This window comes from Amblyomma mixtum, chromosome 9 (genome assembly GCF_055824585.1).
Source record: "Amblyomma mixtum isolate Tamu chromosome 9, ASM5582458v1, whole genome shotgun sequence".
Lineage (NCBI taxonomy): Eukaryota > Metazoa > Arthropoda > Arachnida > Ixodida > Ixodidae > Amblyomma > Amblyomma mixtum.
The window spans coordinates 109,227,573-109,253,943 of NC_143020.1; the positions used below are offsets into that span (position 1 = coordinate 109,227,573).

At 44.6% G+C, this 26,371-nt stretch overlaps 1 protein-coding gene across 1 annotated transcript; it reads left to right on the plus strand.

The window, feature by feature from the left end:
* The first annotated feature begins 1,082 nt into the window (after positions 1-1,082).
* LOC149330671 (neprilysin-3-like) lies at positions 1,083-24,559 on the plus strand. The gene is made up of 4 exons (XM_089559472.1): positions 1,083-1,200; positions 19,156-19,307; positions 21,640-21,927; positions 22,976-24,559. Exons 1-4 carry the CDS (start codon positions 1,083-1,085, stop codon positions 24,557-24,559), a joined length of 2,142 nt encoding a protein of 713 aa, XP_089415598.1.
* The last annotated feature ends 1,812 nt before the right edge of the window (positions 24,560-26,371 follow it).

A 26,371-nucleotide genomic window follows, 5' to 3' on the forward strand; every position in this document is an offset into this window, starting at 1 on the left:
GCTCATGACTAAGAGGAGGGAATAGCATGTTTTCCGTAATAAATGATGAATTTAATTGAGAATTTTATTCTCTAGGTAGTCAGCTGAGTTTTCCGGGGCTGTTTACTGCTTTATCGGATTTTTTGTTGAACGGTGAAGTGATCGGTTGTTTATTTTCTGCTCGGTTATCTTTTGTTTTCTCTCGAAATCCGTTGCACGCAAGTAATCAGAGTCAGGTGATTCAATTCCCTTCTTCGTCAATGTGCAGTGCACATAGAGTTTCTTACTATTACCTAGAGGGAAAGCTGGCAGCCCGTCTATGGGAGTTTGCATGGCGACCCCTCGAGACCACTTCAGCCACCATGGGCGCTCAAAGCATCATGGGGCGGTGAGCTACTTGTTGCGGAACTGCAACTTTTGGCCAAAAAATAATAGAAAAATAGAGCTGTTTGATAACTACAAACGTACTAACATTCAATACCTTGTCTAATGATTGCAACAAACGAGCAAAAAAGCATTTAAGTGCAAAGTTCGCCCAAAATAAGAGACGACTCGCTCTCCTATTGGCCTAGTAATGAACACTATAAAAACTAATATTTCGTAATTAACAGGCGCACTTTTAAAAGCAAAAATGTTTTCAAAAAAGATGTTGTTGCTTAAATACTATAAGAGGTTTTTTAATGACATTTCGGAAAAGTAAAACCTTTTATTGGCGTCGTGCGTCGCCTTTTCACTACTATTGGTTTTGCACACTGCGTTCGCGGGAATGTCGTCTGCGCACACACGAACAGTTTTCGGAATGAAACGTCTTAGTAGTGCCACTCCGTGTTTCCGAAAAATTACGACTGTTCCGCAACAAGTAGCTCACCGCCGCATGATGCTTTGGGCGTCTATGGTGGCTTAAGTGCAGCGCCGCCAGCTTTCCCTCTAGGTAATAGTAAGAAACTCTATGGCAGTGCATTGCCACATCACGCGGTTCATGCGTTGTCGTCTTCGTCCCTGCCACAGTTACGGTCATCCTCATCAACGTGATCCGCGCTCCTCGAGACTGGATCGAAGAAGAAACTATCCTCGCTTCCCCCGGACCACATCGCGCCGTCATCATGGACTCCACCTCGCCTCCCGCGGCCACTGAACCTCGCGCGGCCACTGAAGGTCTTCACGGTGACGAGAAGAGGTCGTCGAGGCACACGAGCAAGAAGAGTCACACCAAGCCTCAAGGTAAGAGTGCCAGAAGCCTCTCTACATTTACTTCACTTCTCTTCATCTGGCGTAGGCACGGTCAGTTTCGAAGATAACCTCCCTTCCGAACCTACTCAGTTAGGCGGAGCGTCTCTTTACATCATGAAGGTAGCGTGGGTCCTTTGATTCTTAAATGCGCGCGAAAACCTGCCCAGTGAGCGCAGGGCCAGCGATTAATCCCCGGAAAACAGTCGCGCGCCAGGGGTATTGGCCTACCATTGTCCCAGACAAACTAAAGCGTTCAGAGCAAAGCACATTCCCGAGCAATGCTCGAAAAGGAAAGCGTGTTGGTATATGAGGGTCGATTTCGCGTAACTTGCCCTTGAGAAACGTGAACTGCGACCAAAGACGCAATTTATTGGACGCGCGCAAGTATCTATAAACAACAAGCACGTGACACAAACACGGCGTTGATGTCTATAATAAAATTCGCTCTATCTAATGCTATTGCATTCCCCGCACGAACCGTAATTAAGCATCCTCATGGTAATAGTCAAGTGGCAGAAGTTAAAAAACCGTGGCGGGACCGAGATTCGAACCACGATCGCTTCGGACGTGAGGCTGGCGCTCTAGCTCGACGCCACCGCTGCACCTTACCGGAGTGCGTGTGCTCCCGCTAGGAGTCGATTCATCCGGCTAGGCCCTGTGAGCTGCCAGCCGTTCTGGTTGGTTACTTTGAATAGCAACTATAAGTTGTGGCGGTGCTAGCCCCTGCAGAGAATTAATATTCTTCGTCCAGCGAAGATCTCACAAGAAAGATTTAAGATTTCTCTTTTTTGCTAACACTTGTGGGGTTGTAATGGGGAGGAGGGAGTAAATAGTTCTCCTCGCTTAACCGCAGCTGACACTTCAAAAAGGCCGACCCTACTCCATGATCGCGTACGCCGACCACCGCAGGCATTGCTCTGAGGGCAACAGAGTAACGGCACTCTGGCTGACACAAACAGGCATTTATGGCTACAACAATAACGCCAGCTAGGAACCAAATACACTAAGGAATCGAGGTCGTCCAACTCACCAGCACGGTTATGAGCAAACGTTCGCCCACGGTAGGGCGAGGTGGAAACTCCAAGGCCGGACGGGACGAGCTGGCGGGAGAATGTCCCCACTAGGCTTCGCGGCGCTCACCTCGCTGGCGGAGAGTATGGCGCCGCTCCAGTACGTGATCACGCGTCGACTTCCCTTGGCAAAGAGGGAGTGCTATCACCCGCGCGCGCGCGCCACAATCATGCCGTCTGTGGCGCTCGTGTCGCAGTTACACCAGCGCTCTCTCTTGTTAGCTGTTGTAACTAAAAATTCGGGAGGACCCATCGCGGGAAGCAAACCAAAGGGGACGAGTAAAATGAAAATAATTTTTTTTTTCACATATCTCGGAGGACGCCTGAACCACGCCGTAAGGAACGGATAGAGGAGGGAGTGAACGAAGAAAGTAAGAAAGAGCTGCCGTAGTGGAGGGATCCGGGATAATTTCGACCACCTGGGGACCTTTAACGTGCACTGACATTGCACAGCACAAGGCCGCTTTTTGCGTTCCGCCTCCATCGAAACGCGGCGGCCGCGGTCAGGTTTGAACCCGGGTACTCCGGCTCTGTAGACGAGCGCCTTAACCACTGAGCCATTTCGGCGAGTAGGGAACGATTCTCCACAGATTAAACGGTTTGCTCACTGCCTTCAGGACTGTGTTAATCGTAAACTTTATGGATGAGTAATTACTGAATGAGTAATTACTCCCTTATTACAAATCTACTCCCCCTTGGGGGATTCCCCTAAATATTTGACCAACACAGTTCCCACTTCGAGTTATTGATCAATTCGCTCTCGCCCTACCATAAGCTTGCCGTCCCGGTTAGCTCAATTGGTAGAGCGACTGCTCCGGTGAAGCGGTGGTCCCGGGTTCGATCCCCGGACCAGGACGAATTTTTCTTTAACTACGAAGTTTCTGAGAAAGCTGTAGAGCTTTCCTTTGTAGCCGTAAGGCTGCGCTCGGGTGGATGTCAATGAGTAATTACTCCCTTATTACAAATCTACTCCACCTTGGGGGATTCCCTTAAATATTTGACCAAACTTTGTGGATATATCTCAATGCCCAAGTTAGCACTTTCAGTTCACGTTTCAATCAATGATCACAGAAGGGACGACACAAAAGCTTCTATTCATTAGCTGTCCTTAATACTCGATTATTCCTTGTCGTTCTAGCGGAAAAGCAGAAGAGTGGTAAGTATTTTCTAATATGGTCCAAAATTTTTTTACTTGATCGAAAAATGAAAACGTGATTCAGATTAAAATATATATAACAGATAACTCGAAGAAATTCTGCAAAATGGTTCTGAAATATGCAAATTTAATGCGCTCTTTACTCTTCAATCGAAACAGTTCCTTAACTTTCAAAACATGTTCATCATACATGATTTTTGACCCAGCGCAGGGAACCAACAAATCAATATGCCTAGTACTCTTTATCAAGTTTTAATTATACAAAACGGTTATTGGACTCGGATAAATGAACCCAGTCGCTCTCAGCCGCGTTCAGTTTAAAGACATTTTAACCATTAGTTACCGACAGTCATCTCTTCCATCATGGAAGGAGTCGCACCCGGCTACAGTAATTCAAAAGAAGCCAGGAGCCCTGTTTTCTAACCATTCATTTTATTTTTCATTCGCTTGATCATTTCCCATTCTGATTGGTTTATGCGATTTTAAGGTTCCAAAGCGACTAAAGATATGAGGGACGCCGTATAGTGAAGGGCTCCGGAAATTTTGACCACCTGGGGTTCTTTAACGTGCACTGACATCGCACAGCACACGGGTCGCTGCAATTTCGCCTCCAACAAAATTCGACCGCGATCGAACCCGCGTCTTTTGGGTCAGTAGCCGAACACTTTTATCACTGATCACTGCTCATGGCGACCATAGCGGTGGGAGAAGACGTCACGCTGGCTGTGACATTGACTTTATAATTTATTACAATAATACTACATTACAGAGAAACAATAGGTCTCCAGGCGCATAGACCACAGTTTTAAAGTTCATGAGTATCAGGCCAGGACGGATACTTACGCAAATTCCTTTTTTTAATGGATTGGAGAATAGAACCGACTAACAGAATCACAAGCACGCTGTGTGAATGAAGATGCGTTTTTTTTTTCTATACGGTAACCCCCCTGCTATAACACCCTCGGGCGCTGCGGGGTACTGTCTGAATAAAGAATAAACGCTCCTGTATGCTTCATTGAATAAACGCGTTCCGCGATAATATCGCATATATGGCGAGGCGCAACGCCCACGAATGACGGAGCACAGTGACGTGTGACGAGCTTAATGGGCGCTAATCAAGCCGTGGCGAATAAACTGGGCGTACGGGCTCTAATCCAGTCGTGGCAAATATTCTGTGCGACGAATCGGCACAGCCTGCCCGTTGAGGCTCAGCAGGACTGGATTAGGCTCCAGGAGAGCGACTAGCGGTGACTTCGCGACCGGACAGGCTGTGACTGTCATGTTCCGCTTGCTTCGCAACCCATTGCTGCTTTCGTTACGGCGGACGTCATTGTAATAAGATACTAGAAATTAAACGTATTGTAATAAAATACTGCCCCAGGTACCCACTCGTGTGAAAAACCTGACACGGCCACGGACTGCTCACGAGGAAGAAAAACGTAATTAAAAGATGAAGTATTGCAGCAGTAATTTCGAGCAGCATGACGGAAACGACCGTTGCTCTGGGAGTGAACTGCACTGTAGGTCTGTAATAAGCACGGGTAACCTTTACAGGGAGGTGCGGCTTGGACATAGGCATACACAATTTACTATAGAATGGGCAAGAATAAAGCAAACGCAATGACCATTACTGCTCCTTCCTGCATGGGGCAGCGGAGGAGTTAAAGCTGGTGCTTTCAAATATTATCTCGCATTTTTGTAACCGTGAATAGAAGACCGCGCAAAGAGTTAACATCCCACTGTACGCAAGGATCTCTACATTGGACACGAGAAAATGTTATAAATATGAATTCAATTTTTTTTCGCAATAGCTTGCATAAGAGGAATATATTGTTAAATACAAAAACTATTTTTCTATCTTGGTTCTTCTTTTAGCTAGCGTAGCGAGAAAACGTAAGTACCTGCGAATATTCCACTGATACTTCTAAACCGGCTGATGCAGTGAGACTCCTGCTCATGGATCAAGCTTTGAATAAAAAATGAAAAATTACGGTTAATTTTCCACAGCAATTTGTAGCTCTTTTCTGAAAAAAAAATGTACTGTGAGGTATGCGAGATAGACATGTTTAAGACTCGCAGAGCGACTATCGGTCTTGTTCCTTCTTATGGCGGACGCCGAAGGACAGAAAAGCCGCAAGTCTTTTGAAATCTTCGCTGACGTTTTCAGCGATGAGGGGAAGAAAACGAGCCCCATAGAATAAGCACTCAACTGCATCCAAGGCAGTTTCTTTCACCAGGGGTGAATTTTGCAAATATCAGTTTACATAATATACCATTGTGTATAGCATGCATGGTTCAGCAGCAAAGGCATTCGTGTACCTTGCTTTTTGTTGCGACGGGTACGTGTCTCAAAATTCTTAACTTTCTCTTTATCTTCCACTGGTATGTAAGAAATGGTTGTGGAGTGCGATCTCTGCTCATGAATTAGTGTTGAAAAGGCATTTTTACTACGGATAATAGTTCGTATAAGTCTGGCTTTTACCTAGGTGCCATTTACTGTCACCTACGTGAGGGAAATACAATTTTAAGAGCTAACGAACCATTACGATCCTTGGCTCTTGTTATGGAGGGTAGGGGCCAGATTTGTTGGATGTCATTTAAAATATTTTCTGGTAATTTTCGACTGGCTGCTAAATCGAAACTTTCTCCTTAGGGTAAACAACCCGGTTCATGCCGACGGGCTAATCTTGACCAATATTGAATTTGATAAGTTTGAATTCAATGCCAGAAATTATATGCACCCTAAAGTATTAAGTGCGAGGATTAGTTAGCGAATCAAAGTATCATTAAATGTTGGCTGTACTGGTCGGCTAGGCATAAAGCCTTAAGTCCCTTCTTCTAATAGGTATCTATATCTAAATTGGTTGAGGCGTGACACTAAGACGCAGAAATTAGAGCACTGAAAATAGTATACTGGTGAATTTTTTCCAGCCAATTTGAATTTTGCTGAACTTAATTTATTGCGGAAGATGCGAGAAAGATGCATTTCTGAAAGCCGATAAAAATTTATAATATTTCACTCTTGCTGCGAGATTCTGAGGAGCAAAAATAATTTAGGTCATTTGAAATCTTCGCTGTTATTTTGTGCTCCATGTTGAACAGAACTGTGCTTTTATATAAAGAGTCAATATTTCACTGTGTCATGTGCAGTTTTTGTAAAGCAGCAGTGAAATCTATAGTGGCAATTCCACCACTAAAATATGTAAAAGTCTCGTAACCCATTACAACCTGTTATTTACGCTGCTTGTTCTAGCTGCCGGGACAAAAAGCCGTAAGTTTCTCAAAATATTCTTGTAGTAAATCTGACATCGTTTGTGTGTAAAATATGTGCGCATGAAGTACATTTCATTAAGAAAATACGAATCCAAATGTTTTTTTTTTTCCTGTAAAAAGCATTTTCCAAAACCTACATGTACCGCTTTTATCTGAGGGAATTACAGTTGTCCGAGTTAATGAACACTTATCATTTGTTTTTGTTTTTTGTTTTGCAGAAGAAACCATAGGAGCCAAAACTCGTAAGCCCTTTCAAAAAATGCTAAAAAAATGAAGTGCTTGATGAACTATAACGCGCCTTCTAGAGAAAACAATTCTTTACTTCGGAAGTAAACTATTGTAAGCAACAAATAGTATTCTGCACCTAGCTTTGAGCCGACGAAATATGATGCAACCTGTAAATTTAGTCTCGTTAACTAAGTAACGCGTTTGGAATTTCCTTCTTGTTCCGGTTGGCAGGTTAGAAAGCCGTGCCTCCAAGCGAATAGTCATATTTCGCGTCCAATCAATGCCCAATACGCTTACGTGAGGTCCGCACTAGTACAAGGTACGCTCCCTGCAGCTAAGCTGGCTATATTTTGGAAACATATTGGCACAGATCGATCCCGTTTCAAGTATGTATCCTTTCCCAGTACGGTACGACCATGCCTTTGACGCGTCGTTCCGTTGATACTGAATCGTGATCTTACGGATGCTTCGTCACTACGCTACCGTGCCTTCCAACCAGTCATGTTATCATCGACAGTTTATATGCGCTAACTCTATGAAGAGTATGAAGAGTCCGTCAGGCCTGCGCTAATTCCTCATAAAATACCGGTTATCGCGCAAGCACAGAACGCATAATTTGGGTTGCACTTGAGTCGGAAAAATTCAGGAAAATTCAAATTTCGTGTAACGGCCCCATCAAAATCTCTAAAAAAATATGTGGGCTCCTTACTCGAGTGCACACATTTGTTTCCTAGTTCTTTTTGCCGTAGAAGAGGTCAAAAGTGATTTAATATCATTCAAAAAGTGCTTTCGTGTGCGTATAAAAATGTACACTCTAGAGCAAATTTGTTGCATGCAGAGCAGCTAATTTTAAATGCTAATGAAATTTATAAATATGCACTCGAAACGAGAAATTTTTTACACGCTTGTATTAATCTATGTAACATTTCTTTGTCCTCTTGTGCTTACAGCGGGTGGGGCAAAAAGCGGTAAGGGCGCTCGAATTTTTCACTTCGGTTTTTAATTAAGCGACGTATGCAACCAGTGCGTGTGTAATATTTTATATTTAATGCAAATTTTAGCTATGAATTATTTTGTCCAAGACAGCTTTCGAATCACATAACACGAGTGAATGAAAAACCTTTTTTAAGTGCCAATGAATATTCATAATAATTCTTTATGCTTGTTTCTTGTTTCTGAGAAAGTCGGACTTCGAAAACTTCACTAATAATTTTTATTCATTCGTGTTTGGAAACGCGTCCTCTAGACTGAAGCATCCGATTAATTATAAATTGATCATTTTGAAAACAAAGAAATGTTGTTAACGTGAATTCAAATTTAGCTGTTGTAATCCGACTCTTTCGTTCCTGTTCCAGCGCGCGTGGCAAAACACTTAAGTAGCTTCGAATCTCACATCGTTGTTTCAAAACTACATGAAAAATGAGGCTTGCCGGCTTGGAGTAAACTATATAGGAAAAAAATTATAACTGTGATTATTTTTCTCTTAGCTATGAAATTGATTTAGATAACCTTACGGATTATTTGGCGAAATTCCTTCTTAAGAGCAAATTAATTTTCCTACATAATCATTTCTTTTTTGTTCCAGCTCAAGCGGAACGATCAAAAAATCGTAGGTGCTTCAAATCAGCAATATTATTTGTGAATGTTTTACATACTCGAACTCTTTAAATGCCTGCTCAAGACAAGCACCTAAAACTCATGTTTACCTACACAAGTCGATCGATTTTCCAATCAATAAAAAAACAACTCGCCTTTTTCTTCTAGAACATGGATCAAAAAGCGGTAAGCGCATCCAAATATCGCCCTGCTAGCGGTCTAAATTGGGAAAAAGGCGTTTATGCAATGCGATTGCATAAAATATTTTCGGGTGATTCTGCAGACTGTTAATATGTATATATGAATTACGCATAAATATTCCTAATTTATTACACTACGTGAGTGAAAAACCTTAGTTATGGCACCAATAAGCGTTCATTGCCCTTGCTTTGCGTCGGAGCGGACAGGACTGCACGGCATCCGCGCTTTCATATCTCGAGTTTATAACTGTAATTGTTTCATCAGAGGAAAGCTCTTGCTTAGGTTAGAACGGGTAGGTCAGAGCAATGTTTCTTTGAAAGCGACATCTCCGCCATCGCGGGCTCATTCATATTCTCGAAAATTTAACCAATGCCTTTCTTTCTGTTAAGCCTTCATCACCATAATATTTGTACCGCACTGCTGGTCGGCTTTAAAATGTAGTAATTATGATGAATAGTCATCCAGGACGAGGGCTCTTTACGCACACTGCAGTATATTGGAAGAAGCGTTTTATAATCGCCGTTGAATGTTAATGCTTTTTTCTAACGGACGGCACCAAAACTCGTAAGAACCCCCTGCGCGGATAATTTCAGTTCACTGTGGACCTGGGTCCTGCATGTCTCTAGCGCAGTTGATAAAGTGTAGTTGAAAGTGTGGTGAAGTTATTTTTTTAGGTATTAAGTCGAGAATAAAAACTAAATTTCCTGACATATCCTGAAAGCTGTGGTCCTGGGTGTACCTGCTGAAGACAACAGCAAATATTGTTTTTAGAACGAGCCGGCGTAGGAGGAACTTATGTAAAGCTCAAGCATGGTATTATTTTTATTTGACGACTGAAATAAAACTGACTCTGCGAACAGACTACATTATTCGTAGCCCTTGAACTCAACCGATGCAAGTTTTAAATAGAGCAGGAAAAGCGTCACAACGCACTGGCGAATACGCGCTGTTGTGTTTCTACCCCCCCCCCCCCCCCCCCCCTAACTCTCTTTGTGTGTTCCCGTCACACCTGTGTCCACTTAGGCCATGCCCAGAGGCAGTGCGTCGTTCTGCGAAAGTGGTCTTCATGAAGCACGTGCTCCCATGCAACCTCATGACAGGTGGAAACGAACACGAGGGAGGTATTCAACTCCTGGATTCCTGGTACCACCACTTCGGCCAAACTGCCACGACGTGTCTTCCGGAGTTCCCCTTTAACGTCACCCAAGGCACCCAAGTATTGACCTTGCGACATTGTGTGCATCTGTCAAGGTGACATGTCTCAACGCCAGCTGCTACCTGCGGAGACGAGCGTCTGCCAAGCGCCTACCATTCAACCGGTCCTAGCTCTTTTGTCAACCGCGGGGTGACGCCGCGGCAGGTGTTCGCATTTGGGGAATTTCCTTGGAACGAAGATATATATCCACCTGGCCGGAAACGACTAGCACGTCAACATGCTCTCCTGGACATTTCCGATTATCCACGGGCCTCAGCGGATGAAGCGAGGTGACGACGCGGCAGGTGTTCGCCCATCTTGTTTCCTCGAGACAAGATATGAAATCCACCTGGCCTGACGGGCCACTTCCGACTATTCAAGGGCCTCAGCCGAGGAAGACGACGAAGAGGTGAACGACCTTGAAGCACCCGGACGAAGTCCCTAGGATTGGTTGAAAAAGGCGGGAAGATCTCTGGAGGGTCTATTTAAAGCGCTCGAGCCGTTCATCGAGAAGCGATTCCCGGAGCGACTCCCTGAGCGATCCGCTCAACGTTTCCTGAGTCTTCTCAGTTTTTACCTTGTTTGTCATTTTTGTAAATAATCATGTAAAAATGTAAATACAGTTTTTCCTTCACTTCCCTTACTCCCCGTCTCCGGCCCACGTTCCTTCCTCCTTCGGCACTGCGGCGGTGCTCCTGGACCCGATGCCTGGTGGGACACGCTACTAGCTCGGCAAAATATATCAGCGCATTAAGGTCTTCTTAGCCCGAAATAAGTAGTCTTAGTTCTGGTTTATTTGTGTTCCAAATACGAAAAAAGTAATGCCTTTACTTCTCGCATTGACCTGTTTATTCCTGCAATTCATTAAATGAAGGCGTGTATACAGATAATGTAAATCAAACTACTGTCTATGGCCAATTTCATACCACTATTAAAGGCATTTCGGCCATATCAATTCTATAAGTTCACCAGAAATCGTTTATTTAGTCCATTAATAATTATATGCGGACTGCGAAACCTGCGTATGCATTACTTTTTGGGTTCCTAGGCTGTAAGCCACAAGCTGAGTTCTTTGCTTGGCATTTATGAGTCGAGACTTAACATCTTTACTGTACACTACATTACTAATGGCGTTCAGTACAACGTAAGACTGACCTGACGCGCACGTATTCGAAACTCCTACAGCATTTGACAATTAGGAAAGGTATGCGAGTGCCCAACGTACATTGACTGCATGCTAATGGTATGCAACATTTAACGCCCCGACACTACATTTGAGCGAGATTGATGAAGCTAAGATCAGTTGCAACCTCCTGGAGTTATTTAAGGCCCCTAAAATTGTTTTTCCCGCATACGTTTTTGCATTTCGAGCCTAATGTAAATACGGCCGCTGCGGTCCGAATGGCGTCCTTGTATCACATCCTCTTCTCTAAAGCTCAACCGCGCTCCTTGATTCTGGTATCACTTGTTCTCACTACAGACCGCGACAACCCAGCATCCACCCCATCAGACCGCTTCATCAAGCAAAACCTTTTCACGATAATGTTAAAGTCCTGTTCTGCGGAAAACCTTGTGTCGGCGTTGGCGTGTGCACTGATGAGGTCCGAGGACCACCCCGGGTCTCTGAATGGACCCGGTAACGCTATGACGTCATGCCCTCAAGACGGAGCATAAGTGTCCCCTCAGAGATATTATCTACAACATAATATGACCAATTGAGCCAATGTTGATTAGGAGCCCGCTCCAGCTCGAACTATGAAACGCATTTTGTGAGGCACTTCACATGTGTCTTACGTATGGTTTGGTTTGGTTTATGGGGTTTAACGTCCCAAAGCGACTAAGGCTATGAGGGACGCCGTAGTGGAGGGCTCCGGAAATTTCGACCGCCTGGGGTTCTTTAACGTGCACTGACATCGCACAGTACACGGGCCTCTAGAATTTCTCCTCCAAAGAAATTCTAGCCGCCGCGGCCGGGATCGAACCCGCGTCTTTTGGGTCAGCAGCCGAGCACCATAACCGCTGAGCCACCGCGGCGGCTGTCTTACGTAACCATTCGCCCTTTTCGCCACATATGTTCCCGCTCCCAAAAGGAGGTAGCGAAAAATTTAGTAATAGTGTAGAAACACAAAAGTTCTTGCGCTCAATTGCGGTGATTTTCTTGCAGCTAAAGCAAAGACTCCTAGTAAGTGTTTACTCCGTTCCTTAGATACAGTTTCTTTTTTTTGTGTGTGTGAAATGTAAGACTTTAACAGCATTTATTCAAACAGCCCAAACTACGTCGACAACCTTTCTTCGAAAATGAAGTACCGTTCAAATCCTCGCGCAAAGAAACTCGACGTGTTTCTTACCAATGCTCTTTAAAGTTGACTTAATGGCCAAGATCATGTATAGCGAGGAAGGTTGCGTAATTGGCGTTTTTTACGAAAGCACGGACAAAATTGAGACTTTGCCGTCAGCGGGCACAATAGAATAGAATATAATTTTGTTCGAAGGTTGGGCTTGTGAGTATTTCCGTGTCTTTGATGCAATATGACAGGACTCTGTTGGGACAACTTGAAAGTTATAAATAAAGTGTCCGAGCCCATGCCGACAATAATTTCATGTGAAGCTCTGTATCACGTTTTTCTCAAGTGCACATCAGCAGTTTTGTGCCATAAACTGTTCAGAACTGTCGCGCACGAGCATTTACATGGCTGTTAAATACTACTATGAAGGACTTAGCCGCTGTAGCGTCATAAGTCTGTTGTGTAGGATTTCAGATCATAGGCATGCACTGTCACCGAAGCCTGTTTTGTGTCAGTCACGCCACTATGCTGCTTTTTTTTCTGTCCAGTTTTCGTAAGAAATATTTTCTGTGATTATGCTAAGTGCAGGGGTTCATGGGGAAGTAAATATTTTGTGTCGCTTCAACCGGATGATGCTTCAAGATGAACACATGCAAACGTACATGCTGCTAAAGCCTTAGCTTGTGTAACCCAAGTCTGAGGAGAATACTATCATTGCAGGGAGTCTTGCACTCCAGCCTTTAAATTCCTTTTTCATAAAAAGAATAATGAGAGGTTTCATGAGGTACAGCTCTATTTCAGTGCTTGCTCAGAGAAAGCATTTATTGTAAGTAAGCAATAGTCGCTATTTTCTATTGTTCAAGTAGCAGCATCAGCATGCCTCATCATTTCTTTCTTGAATGACTGAAGGCACTTTAGAATATTTGTACTTGCTTTATATAAGGCTTAGCAGCGTCCGAAAGCATCCAGGAAGCCTTCGAAGGCACATAATGCTAAGCAAAGCTGCTAAGCTTTAAACCTTCAGTAGCCTAGCTAGAAAACCGGCTAATAACTGATGCTGCTTGCAGTTCAGTAAATACAAACAGTGAGCCCGCTGATTACATAGGCCTTTGTTTTCACTTTTTCATTAAGCAGAGCCCGCCGTTGTGCGAGTCGGTCGTACATAATGCGGCTGCCCTCCATCCGTATCGTCCATGTTTATGTGCATTGCCTTTCTAATGACTGATTTCTTCGTTGTTCCAACGCTAGAGCTGGATGACATCGGAAAAGCCAACGAAATTCGCCGTAGCCCTAGCGATGAACAACCGGCCCGGCATGTTGATTGTAAGGACACCGCATTTTATTTATTCATTTATTTACAGCATAGCGCAGTGCCGAAAGACCAAGCAGGTGGAAAGGTGCAGGTACAGATTATATAACGTATTACGGTTTGTGGTTTATGGGGGTTTACCGTCCCAAAGCGATATGAGCGATGAAGCAGTGAAGGCCTCCGGAAATTTCGGCCGCCTGTGGTTCTTTAACGGGCACTGACAAAGTACAGTGGCACAGGCCTGTAGAATTTCGCCTCCATCAATTTCAAATACGATCGCCGCGGCGGGGATGGAACCCGCATCTTTCGGGTCAGCAGCCGAGCGCCATAACTACTGAGCCACCACGGCGGCTACAACATATAATCAATGCTTTGGGAAACATTTTCGCAACGTGTCCTTGATTCAAGAGAAGCAAACACAAAAAAATGACAAGGCACAACGACTTACCAAGCCTGAAACAGAATACATTGAACAAGACAATTATATATTAAAAAACTATTCAATAGAACAGGTTTACACAAAAAAAACGATAAACATAGCAAAAACATGCATCACGGAACTGCGCTTGCACAAAAAGAATTAAGAAAAAAATTCTCAATGAAACGTGAAGCTGACATCAAGATTGTAATAAAAAGGTTAAAGCGCACTAAAAATTTTCGAAGAAAAAGCCGCTGAAGGCAGGTGATTCCACTCGATTATTGTGTGTGGAAGGAATTAATACGTAAATAAATTGGTGCGCGCATACAGCTGCAATTATGGACACGACGGTGCATGGATGGACGCTGTAAAAATGGCTTGATTTAAATGAGTAAGATGTTGGGGCTTTTTGTAAATTGCAAACAAATATTTTAAGTCGCCCAGTTTTCCTTCTGATTTTCAGTGTTCTGATGTCACTATATCCCCGTCCAGCCTTTTCAACCGTCCTATGGTTTCGCTGATAACTAATTAATCTGAGTGATTGAAACATTTTGTTCGATTAATTATCGCTCATCACACACATTTCAATTCATTTCAAACTTTATTTTCACTCCGTTGCCTATTTTTCCACTATTTTGCCGTCCACGGGTGTCCACGGCCCGTCAAATCATTTTATTGACGCCCGCTCTATTTGTACGTTTTGTCGACGTTTTTGGCTATAATTAATTTACTAATCATCCTATCGACATATTTTTGCGCACCATCCTCACACCATCCTCTTTCGATTACAACCACTTGTTTGATGCTACCTCTTAAGAGAGCGTCAAAGCTGCTGCGGACACGTTTTGCGGACATGTTTTGGTGACACAACCCCCTCAGCCCCCTCGACATGAACTAGAAATGCTTTCGCTTGAGAAAATCATGAAAAAAGTTACTTAAACGCCGGAAGCACCTACAACAAGTGCGCAGTAAAACTAGGTTACCAAATGAGTAAGCTTTGATTGTTGATGTGAGACTTTTAATGAGATAGTGTTAAAGGGAAACTGAAGCGGTTTTAGAATTCGATGAGTTTAAGGATGCCGAATGCGCGAAATGTGCAGGTAAAGCCTGCGAAATCGTTTTGCTCTAGCATTTCAAATGGTGGCGCAATCGCCGAATAAAGTCGTCGTCGGCGTTCAGGCTTGTGTGAAGTGCACAGCGACGGGCAGAGGCCCCGATAATGACGTCACGTATGACGGCAGTACGTTTCCAGCGAAGAAACGGTTATTCCAAGGAAGAAAACCGACACCATCGAAGGTGAAGCTCAATGCATTGTTTGGCGCCATCTGACGACGCACAGCAGTATGCAGGAGTAAGCAGAGGGCATCTGAAATTTCGGCAACAATGACGTCACTGCCGAGTTTCCTCTGACTCCTCCAGCGTAGTGAGGAGAAGCCTAAACATCGTCGCGGTTTTAATCGACGATTATGTCACCATTTTAAATGCTAGTGCAAAAATACTTTGCATGTTTTATCTAGAAGCTTGATAGATTCGAATTCTTGAATAACCTCGAATCCTCAGAAAACCGTTTCAGCTTCCTTTTAAGCCACCTGTGACTTTGGCTGGCGTCATCTCCGGCGTTTTATTATTGACGTCAGTGACACTATCAATGTAAGTCACAATCAACGGGAAGAAAGCTTGGTATGGGGCGGTGGTTATGCAGGCCTGAACAAAGCAAAGCTCGCGCGGAGTCTTAATTCGGACCTGTTGCACTCGACAAGCCGGAAAAAAGTCTAGAAAAATCTTAAGAGCAGCGCTGTTGTTTTCCATGTGTCTACAGCCGCGTATCACCACTAAGCAAATGTCTGGCTAGTTGCTTCTTATTCCACTTTCGTCGGACATGTGAACTGTAAACGGCGAGCTTGGAGTTCTTGCGTTTTGCGTTAGCAATGTGGCGGAAAGGAAAAAATATGTACTGAAACATTTTCTATGGCCCTACGTTCTCTGCAGTCTTCAACTGTTCATTGTGCAAAGGCTGTGCCGTAAAACGTGAGCAACTCAAGACTTCTCTAAGCGCAAGAAATACATTTAATTGCCAAAGACGCAGTTCTTGATTAGCTCCATACGTGAATGCTACGAAATCCGTGCTCGGAGAGAAGGTAGCCCAAACATGATGACCAGAGACGAACGCCGTTGTGAATATCGGCAGAATGGGAGGTTGTGCAACTCCTGACATAGGTTTACGGACGGACTTATTGAGCCTCATATACTTGCATAAACTTGGAATAGAATGCAATATAAAAGAAACCTTAGCAGCCAGTTTGCCGCACGATGGCCTTTTGCGGTTTGTCTTGCAGCGCGGTTATGGTAGTTATTCCTTCGCTTGTCATTTGCAGTGCCAAAAATAACTCCTCTCGCTTTGTCGCCGCCACGAACGCCAAAGAACGCAGTGTCTCCAACGCCACGGCGGTCATCACATAACGCCATTTCTCAAAGTAAGAAGAGATTCTTTTTTTTTCACCTATGATTTTCGTTCTTGAGACTGGGAAGCACGCTCTGAGTGGATCATTTTGATGTCTTGGCGTATGAGCCACTTCCTTGGTCGACACAAATGCAAGGTACTGTGTGATGTTGCCAGGTGTCATTCGTAATTCATTTTGTATACCACCGCCCGCGGAGCCAATTGGTACTTTTCAAAATTAAGCATCTGCGTTGCTTCCTACACATTTCGATCATTGAGCTAAAAGCTTTTAAACGTCTCATACGGCCTTGGCAAAAAGTCTTCGGGCCATATGGCTCGCTCTTGAGAAAAGTTTACATTGATGAAGATGAGAGCTTTTTGCTCACTACAACTTAGCATATGCCATGAGTGCTCAAATATAAACTTATAAACGTATACCGTCTGGCCTGAAGGCTTCTAAACAATACAGTACATGATTCTGTACATAGCCAACCTGACAGGTATGGCAGCCGTGCGATATAGAAGCGTTCGTCCAGCACTAACCTTGCTTCTGCTGTACTCCTTACTTTAACAAAACTTCTGTTTGGGCTAGATGGTGCATAGCTTATTTTGAAATGAATTTAAGCGCACAAAAACACGCACACAAGAAGAGGAAACGCGCAGGACAAGCGCTATTTTTAGCACACGCAACTGGTCTTGACACCTTCTAACTTGTCGCCACAGCTCACACCTCAAAAGCTTCAATAAACGCTTCAGAAGACCCCTAGGGGGACGCAGAAATCCCAACAGGGCACTCACATCCGCCGGCACCAGACCCTTGCGAAGGCAGAATCCAAAATATCTTGCACGACATGTCAAACCGACGATGAAAGAAACACAAGTGTTGACTTGAGAAGACGAAGGGGACGATGTGCATACAAAAGAGCCCTCATATTTGGGTAGATAACTTAACAAAACTTCTGTTTCAGCTAGATGGTGCATAGCTTATTTTGAAATGAATTTAAGCGCACAAGAACACGCACACAAGAAGGGGAAACACACAGGACAGGCGCTAAAAATGTACTCCTTACATTTTATTTAATGGCTAAAGCTCGCTTCATTGTCGTCTAATTTTATTTTTAGTTTTGTTTCTAACTCATAATACATTCTCGAAAGAAGTAGACTATAAAAGGACACACGAAAAGATCGAGAGAGACACAGGACTTCGCGTGCATCTTTCATTGCACAATTACTTTTCCCAAAAGCTATGCACCATCTCTCTCCACTACAAGTTTTTCTGTTCTACTCTTTGGTGTGCTTGTTACGACGCTCTAAACACAACGGCAAGCTCAAAAGAACTGGGTATAGCCATGATCTCGGCCTTTCTTTTCAACACTTATTTTGAGGCGATAGCGTTAAGGAGTCGATGTCCCAGAAAAGCCGACGTCGTTGTCGTCGTCGTCGTCGTCGGTAGCGAGCGAAAAATCCACAGAACAGTCCCCAGAGAATCTACAGAGAATCCCCAGCGAAAGAATCCACAGGTTACCATGTGGCATCATCACAACGTGCCCGCCGAATTGTAAGAAAACTGCTCACCTCGTCAGGTGGTAGTTAAATTCAATGATTGGTCGCGAGAGTCCAAAGAGCGCCGCCGGTGGCAGCACCTGCGATTCCCCAGGAATCTATTAATATAAGGTAGATAATGACCAGTTCCATATATTGGGGCATTAATTCATTAAGACTGTCGAGTCCTGCTCCTAAGGCTGAGCTTAAGTGCGCCCTCCATTTGTAATTTAGTCAAACCCATCAATTCTCGACAAAGACATTTTTGATTGAGAAACCGTTTGTGAAAGCAATTTTTTCATACAATATGCGATCTTATTATAACAATCAATATATCAATAATCAGTATAATATATTTTTACTGTCTACTTAGGGCAGGTAGTGACCGCAGATCCGAATCATGAGAGGGAAATAACTAGAAGAATAAGAATGGGGTCGAGCGCATTTGGCAGGTTCTCTCAGATCATGAACGGTCGTTTACCAATACCCCTCAAGAGAAAAGTATACAACAGCTGTATCTTACCGGTACTCACGTATAGGGCAGAAACGTGGAGGCTAACAAAGAGGGTTCAGCTTAAGTTAAGAACAACGCAGCGAGCTATGCAAAGGAAAATGATAGGTGTAACATTAAGAGAAGAAAAGAGGGCGGTGTGGGTGAGGGAACAAACGCGGGTTAATGACATCCTAGTTGTAGTCAAGAGGGAGAAATGGGCTTGGGCAGAGCATGTAATGCGAAGGCAAGACAACCGCTGGTCCTTAAGGGTAACGGAGTGGATTCCAAGAGAAGGAAAACGTAGCAGGGGACGGCAGAAAGTTAGGTGGGCGGATGAGATTAAGAATTTTGCGGGGACAGGGTGGCCGCAGCTGGCGAGGAACAGAGCTAATTGCAGAGACATGGGAGAGGCCTTTGCCCTGCAGTGGGTGTAGTCAGGCTGATGATGATGATGATATCCGCAAATCACCCGACGCCAGTCTTGCATATTTTTTTCCCAATAACGTTTTTGTTATCGTCAAAAGCGTTCCCATTTGTTTTTCTATGGCAATCTTAACTGTTCGATGCCATCGATGCAAACACTTTAAAAGAAAGGTGTGCTGCATATTACAGAGTAAACCCTTACCTGCGATATTTTGATAAGTGTTTTCCAATTTCAGAAATTTCTGTCCCACAATGTCAGACATGTCTTGGAGCTAAAATACGGTTCATGTCTCATACATGGTCCCACACAACCGCAGTCGGATCCGTCACCAACCTGTCACGGTGGAAGGTCCTGCTGGCTGCCGCAGTCGTGCTAGCCTTCGCTGGAGCCATAGTCGCCCTCACCCTCTGGCGCACTACTGGCGCTATCTCGGTCAACTACGAGTGCACAAGTGCCAAATGTGAAGAGGTGAGAACGCCCGTGATACGGCGCACGCTCTCTATGGCAGCTTTCGACCAAAAAACGCCAGAGGTCACTGTGGGGTCCCGCATTGGGAAATTTAACGAAGAAGATGACACATGTGCAGTGTGTGGTAGATCTGTGGAAACAATTGAACACCTCATAATCAAATGTGATGGCATCCATCCGGATGTCGATGCAGGCACAGTCACTCTTTCTGAGGCCCTAGGGTTTAAAGATAACAGTGGTCATGTAAATAAATCTGCAGTGGAAGTTAGCAAAAAGCGATTGGAGGATTCGTGGCTAAAAAGCAGAGATGTGGCATAAGGTGAGAATTGTAGGAAACCGTAGGTAAAGGTGATGGCGATTCTTAATGAGAATTGCCGACACAGTAAACAAAAAATAATAAAGAAAGAAAAGCTGAGCATGGTGGCAATTGCCACCACCCCGTTTCAAAGGGGACGCTCCTATCCATCCATCCATCAATTGAGATGATGCGAAAGCATTGAAGCCTTCTTCACCCTCGTCACCTCTCTTTGCTTCACTTGAGACTGTTTCCCTCTCCTTTTGCCTCTTCTTCTCTCTTTTGACTGCTTCCGTCTCTTTTTGCTTCTTCCATTTGAGACGTATACCGTTATTTTCACGTCCTCGCACTATATGCCCGTCTCAGGCTATGTTGACGTCTAAATTACCCTTTGGTCTCCAATTAGATAATTATTCTCGATCGATCAAATTTGGTGTACAACGACATATTATCGTCCTCTGTCAAGTGACTGCGTTTTTTCACCGCAATTTTGATGGCTAGTACTGTTTTCACGTCCTCCCATTATATCGACGTCTGACACTATTTTGAGGCCTAAGTGGCATATTTGGCTCTAATTAATTCACTAATTAGTCCACATCGACCAAGTTTCCATGTGAATCGTCCTCACATCATCCGCTATCACATGTAATCATTTTTTTTTGCTTAGCTCTCTAACGAACGGAGAAATCGCTGCCGACACGTTTTGCGAACACATCATTTCGCATTAATAAAGTGAATTTTGCGAGTTTAACTTCGAGATATAAAACAGCGCAGATCAAAAGTTGATCAAAAGTTGATGTTTGCGTTCATGAATTGATTAATGCGTTTTAGTGGCAATGAGGCGGCCATTACTGAAAAGAGAGAAAGAAGTGTGTGAAGAGTGAAATGTGGGTAATGATGTCATACACTGTTCTCTCAAGCTAACAGCGATGACGTCATTGTTTTTCTGTCTCGGATCTGTGCAACTAAGCCACAGAGCCATTTACTTGCAGTCAGTGGTGGCGATGTTATTTCCATCACTGACTTAAACAGCTTGAATGAAGTAGCATTAAAATGGTTCCTTTTGCGTTCTTCCTTAGTTGCCGAACAAATGTCGAAAGGGCCACAAAGATTCGAAAGATTGGTTTTACTGAGAACTAAAATCCGATAAAAATGTCCTCAGTGTGCGCTAAATGTGAAGCTTGAATGACTCCTGCCGCTCTCGCATGACAGTTCTGCCAGTGCGGATGTCCACGCTTGGCCACGTTCAAATCATCTACTTTAAAGACCGTACGTTACTGCTGGTTCGTTAGTAGCGATAATCATTGAAGCAGGCAGCTAAAAATTAGACAACTGTGGCTAAATGGCGGCAGAAGTTTACCAGAGAATAACACAAGTAGTATGCTTCTTTTCCATTCTTGATCAATTTTGAGTGACCGGAACAGAATGATAGGAACGGCTTTACGTATCGCAGGTTGCAAGTAAATTGCACATCGTCGCTGGTAGAGGTTCACATTTATCGAAGCTTGTTGTCCCAAGGCATAGATCAAACGTAAAGATAAGGCTGAAGACGACAACACTGTGACAAAATTTTTTGGCAGAGTAAAATTAGGCAATCTGGTACATACGAAAATAATTTGCTACTAAGTCTGTCGTGGTAGTCCGAACGAACAATACTGTAATCTTTTTGCTACAAAGGTCTTGCTTAGAACTCGTATATAGCTCGCAACACGATAAAGTGTGGGCCTGGCTGAAATGCAACCGAGCCGCTCTAGCATGCATGTGTCAAAGGATTACAGATGTAAGAATTTGTCTGCCTACACAGCAGAGTTTTTTTAAAAGTGCTTCTAAGAAGACAATGAGCATTGAGTTCCTCAATGCGTGTTGTTGTTATAACTTGCGATATAACTTCCTACATTCAGTGAGCGCTAAAGGTATGAACCTTTTGTGCGACCATGGGAAGCATACGTCCCACTTCCTCAGCCTGTATGTGTTAAGTCATAGAAATGTATATGTGCCGAAAGATAAGGCTGCCACTTTCGGCTTGCCATATCACAGATAAGCCAACTGCTCTTCCGCTACGCGAACCACTCGGTGGACCCCTGCGACGACTTCTACTCCCACGTGTGCGGCCACTGGCTCCGTGAAAAGCACAGCCCGTCCACATTCATGCGGGACGCCGCCGGCATGTTCCTGGAGAAGCGACACGAGCTTCTCTCGGTTGGCACCGAATCCAGCGACCCCAACAGTGAAGTGCTTGAGACTGCACGCGCGTTGTACGTGACCTGCCTGAAGGCCTTCGAAGCGCCGGTAGACATCAAGAAGGCAGTGCGAGAAGTGGTGCATGTGAGTATACGACCTGGATGACAATGAGCGATACGCGTAAGAATGAAACTGGTGCAAGGTTTCGTAACGTTTCGGTTCGTTTTCTTTTTCCCTGGTCACGCTGTCATACTGGCAGATGATGGAAGTCCCACCCTCTTGGACATCACTTTTAATTGTGAGGCGGCAAGGAATATTGCAGGAGGCTATTATGAGCGCATTGATGGGAATGGCTTACCCTTATAAAAGTGTTCTCAGTCTGTAGACTTATTGTAGACTATTATTGATATTTCTCTTTGTCTATTCAAACTGCATAGACATTCTATACACAAAAGTCGATTATAACTTCATGATCATAAATTTTTAGCTTGTCTATGCACTGTCTATAAGACTTCTATTGCGTATCGACTATTCTCTACGAATTTTCTATAGACAGTCTACGGACCTTGCAGACAGAAGTCTATGGACAGAAAGAGAATTTTTTTTTAAGTCTAAACCTCCAATGTGTAGCAAAATAAGCGTTTTGATTCTTTTCCTGGGCTCGTACCGATCACTTAAGACAACCACAGAAAACCAATGAGGTGCGGCTTTGGCAACAAACAGCTGAAAATAGCCAGCATCCTGAGGCGCGATTTGGCGTTATATTGATTGTTCCGATGCAGTCTTGCGAAGCGCGAAACTAATTGCATTCACAAACAATTTCCCGATGAAAAAAATGCACCTGTCCGGAATTTCTTTGCGTGAGAGGAGGTGGGAAGTATGAGTGGAGAGGGAGGGAAGGATGTAGGCAACCAAAAAGAGACTTCCTTAAACGATATCGACCCTCTTGTGTTGTAAGTACACCGTACTCAAAAAACATTGAAAACGGTGGACGGCATGGGATGTTCACTGAACACTTCGCTAATAACAATTAAGTGAACCTTGCCGGCAGTGCGTCAACATATCGACATTTTGGCCTCTCTCGAAAGTTTCGATTCATACATCCAGTTTAAAGAAAAATTTATTAGGGGCTATTTGTTACGGGAATATGTGATGCATGTAACTGGTGTATTGTTCTCATTTGTCCCTCCAGGAGCTGGGAATACCTTTCAAGGAATGGCTGGTGCAAAACACTTGGGAGGAACTGTTCGCGTACAGCTTCAACTTGTCGTACGTCAATCACTTCCACAACTTCTTCAAGATTAACCGCTACACGACAGAAACTGAGGGCACGCACTTCGTCATCGAGAGGGGCCGCAGCTTCCACAGGAAGATGGGTGAAGATGATCCATCCAAGGAAACAACCGAGTACCTTCGGCGAGTCCTCTCTAGCATCAGCGAGCGCGGCCTTGGTGACGAAGTCATTTCCGAAGTCCTGAAATTAGACGAAGCGTGGAAAAACCGTCAGGGTGTAAAGGGAGCGCCTCTTGCACCAACGAAGATCGGAGATCTTTCCTGCGGACCATTCACGGCAGCCCTTTGGACCGAGCACTTCTACCAACACGGCGGCGACGCAGAGACAATGGTGAAGGCACCGGAGTTCACCAAGGTCTGCGCTGATTTGGAGGCTGCATTATTGAACGTGACGCTGGTTGCGAGACCCGTATACCTGGTGACCCTCCTGGTGGCCCACGTCCTGTCCTACGATTTCAAGCTTATGTCGTCACGGACCAAGCACAACGTCCGCGCTATCTGCTTCAGTTCTGGGATAGCAGTCTTCAAAGATGCTTGGCTGCAAGCGATGTCTATAATGCTTTCCATCAGAAGACCTGTCATAGAAAAGTTGAAGAATTACATTGATTTTGAGACCAGGCTGCTTCCTATCATCGCTTCCCGGGCCTGGATGGACCCTGAGGACATAACAACATCCGAGCGAAAGATCGACAATTTCACCGTCGTCCTGTTTCCGAGCAGCGTGATGACCCACCAGCAGCTCGAGTGCAGCCGTTTCGGAGAAGGCAATCTCCTCGTGACTAACAGTTTCATCGAAAACTATGTCGATATTTACAAGCTCGAAACACAGCCGTCTTGCCGACACAGTACATCCAGGTCGCTCGTAATGAAGCACAGTGAGGACTTGATAGGCACAAACATTTCTGTCAACCACATAGAAAAGACCATAGTGCTTCCCCAGTTCCTGGGTGCGGAACCAATATACTACACGTCAGTAGCCGAGGATTTCATCAACATCGCCACCGAGACAACAGTGGTGTTACGACGACTTGCGCGCCTGGCCAACGGCCGGGACCAAAGCCTCCCTGACGGAAACACGTCTTCTTCCTGGAGTAAAAGGGCCCTCACCGGGTACGCGGACCTCGCACGCTGCCTCGGTGGCCGATACAAAGTGTCCGGTAGGTCGCTCACTGAGGAGCAGTTTGACGACGCGTTCTCAGTGATGGACGCCATAGAGGCCGCCAGGGACATAAAGATCGAGTATGACTCGGACGCCGTCAAGCAGGACCTTCAGCGCACGGTGGCCACCAACGCGCTGTTCTTCAAGCGTGCCTGCTTGCCTCTCTGCGGCGCAGTGGATGCGACACCGGGCCCCAACGACTTGAGCCACTCTGCGGCGCACTTGGGGTGTAACTTTGGCGTTTCCAAGCTGCCGGAATTCCACCAGGCCTTCTCTTGCACCGACCAGCATCGAATGTCGCCTCTAAAAGAGTGTTTCGAGTGAATGCCGCCATCCACTTGTTCCAGCTTTTCCTGTTCGCTTTACTTTGTGGCTTCTTCCTTATTTTGTATTTTTGTCGTTAACGAGATATTTTAAACGATAACTGCCTTAACCTTATAAAGATCACAAGCGATGTTTTTAGATTACCACGTAATGAATATTTATTTCCTGTATACTACCGAGAAACGTTGCTTGAAGCCTTCGGTCGGTGCTTTCTTGACTATTATGACAGAGACACTGCTTGTGGTTTTGATTGGTGTGCATAACATCTTTTCACGAGGTCTGTGAACTCTCCAGTGGAACGTGAACGGACAGTTTACAGCATTTCCGATCGAAATGGAATCGCCTTCAGCTCTTTGAGAAACCTCTGTGCATATGCGCCAGTTTTATGCAATCTCTTATATTACCTTTAGGATCTAAACCAGCTAAGTATACAGCAACTAAATGAACTGGAATTGAGAATCAATGAGCATGTCAAGAACTTAGCACTTTCCTCGTGGGAAGGATGCAATTATGATTTTCTTACTGTCACCACTAACTGCGCTTACCACCAATATCAATCACGTCAATAGTCATGATTGCGTCTTAATGTATAAGAACTAAGTGCCACGGCCAATGAGTGGGTTCTGCACGGTCACGCGCAAATTCCCTAAACAATTCACCTAAAGTAAGGAACCCGGTCCAGGCCCCGTTATTCCTGCACAGTGGGCCAAGGCAAGGGATGTGCCGATTAGAAAGCCAAAGATAACTTATTGGCCATGCCTCTCTAGTTTTTTCTAACTACTCGGAAATTTTCTTGGCAGCTGGCGGCCAGGAATGTTCTGCAGCCTTCAGTTTCCAACTTTCCAATTTCTTGCGTTGTTTTTTATTGTCACTAACAGAAACCTGACGCAGAACCTGTTTTCTCTATTTTTGTGTACTATATTAAGGCGTTACAATTACAAGGGTCAGTGCAAGCGAGAATGGCGACCGCCGTCACACGTGACTCCCTCGGATATAGCTAACTTGAGTGTACTGCCTCGTTTTACGAAGCATAATATGCCACTACGAATATAACGAACATTGGTTTGGTTTAGTTTGGTTTATGGGGTTTAACGTCCCAAAGCGACTGAGGCTATGAGAGACGCCGTAGTGGAGGGCTCCGGAAATTTCGACCACCTGGGGTTCTTTAACGTGCACTGACATCGCACAGTACATGGGCCTCGAATTTCTCCAAAGAAATTCAACCGCCGAGGCCGGGATCGAACCCGCGTCTTTCGGGCCAGCAGCCGAGCACCATAGCCACTGAGCCACCGCGGCGGCTATAACGAACATTGGTGCATTGACCTCGGATATAAGGAACCGAAATATTCCAATACAAATGTAACAAATTTTTGTGTGTTATCCCAGGATATAACGAACCTAACGGCTCCACCTCGGATGCAATGACCTTATGTATACAGGCATAAAAAAGAGCAATCAGTGTGTGTGTGTGTGTGTGTTATCGAAAGGAGCGATGCGCTGTGTTGTCAAAGTCAAAATAAATATATGAAACGAATGTGAGGAAATGCCTAGGCGAACTTTATTCATCAGTAAAAAAAAATGTGAATGCCTTCACATGATGCTTTGTATCGTGTGTCACGCTGAACATTGACAAGTTCGAGGATTTATTTCTCCCGACAAAATCAGCTGTCTACGAGATTAAATTTTTGTTTTTAATTACAACGCCATATTGTAGTCCGCACCTTTCGAAGAGGGCGCTGGCTCCGCACCATAAGCACCAAACTGACTTGACCTAGTACTCCAACACCTTAACGAAAATACTTTGGATTTAAC

Coding starts and splice junctions, on each gene's coding strand:
- LOC149330671 (XM_089559472.1), top strand. CDS start 1,083: ATGGACTCCACCTCGCCTCCCGCGGCCACTGAACCTCGCGCGGCCACT. Junction 19,308..21,639: donor CAAGTGCCAAATGTGAAGAG/GTGAGAACGCCC, acceptor GCCATATCACAG/ATAAGCCAACTGCTCTTCCG. Junction 21,928..22,975: donor CAGTGCGAGAAGTGGTGCAT/GTGAGTATACGA, acceptor TTGTCCCTCCAG/GAGCTGGGAATACCTTTCAA.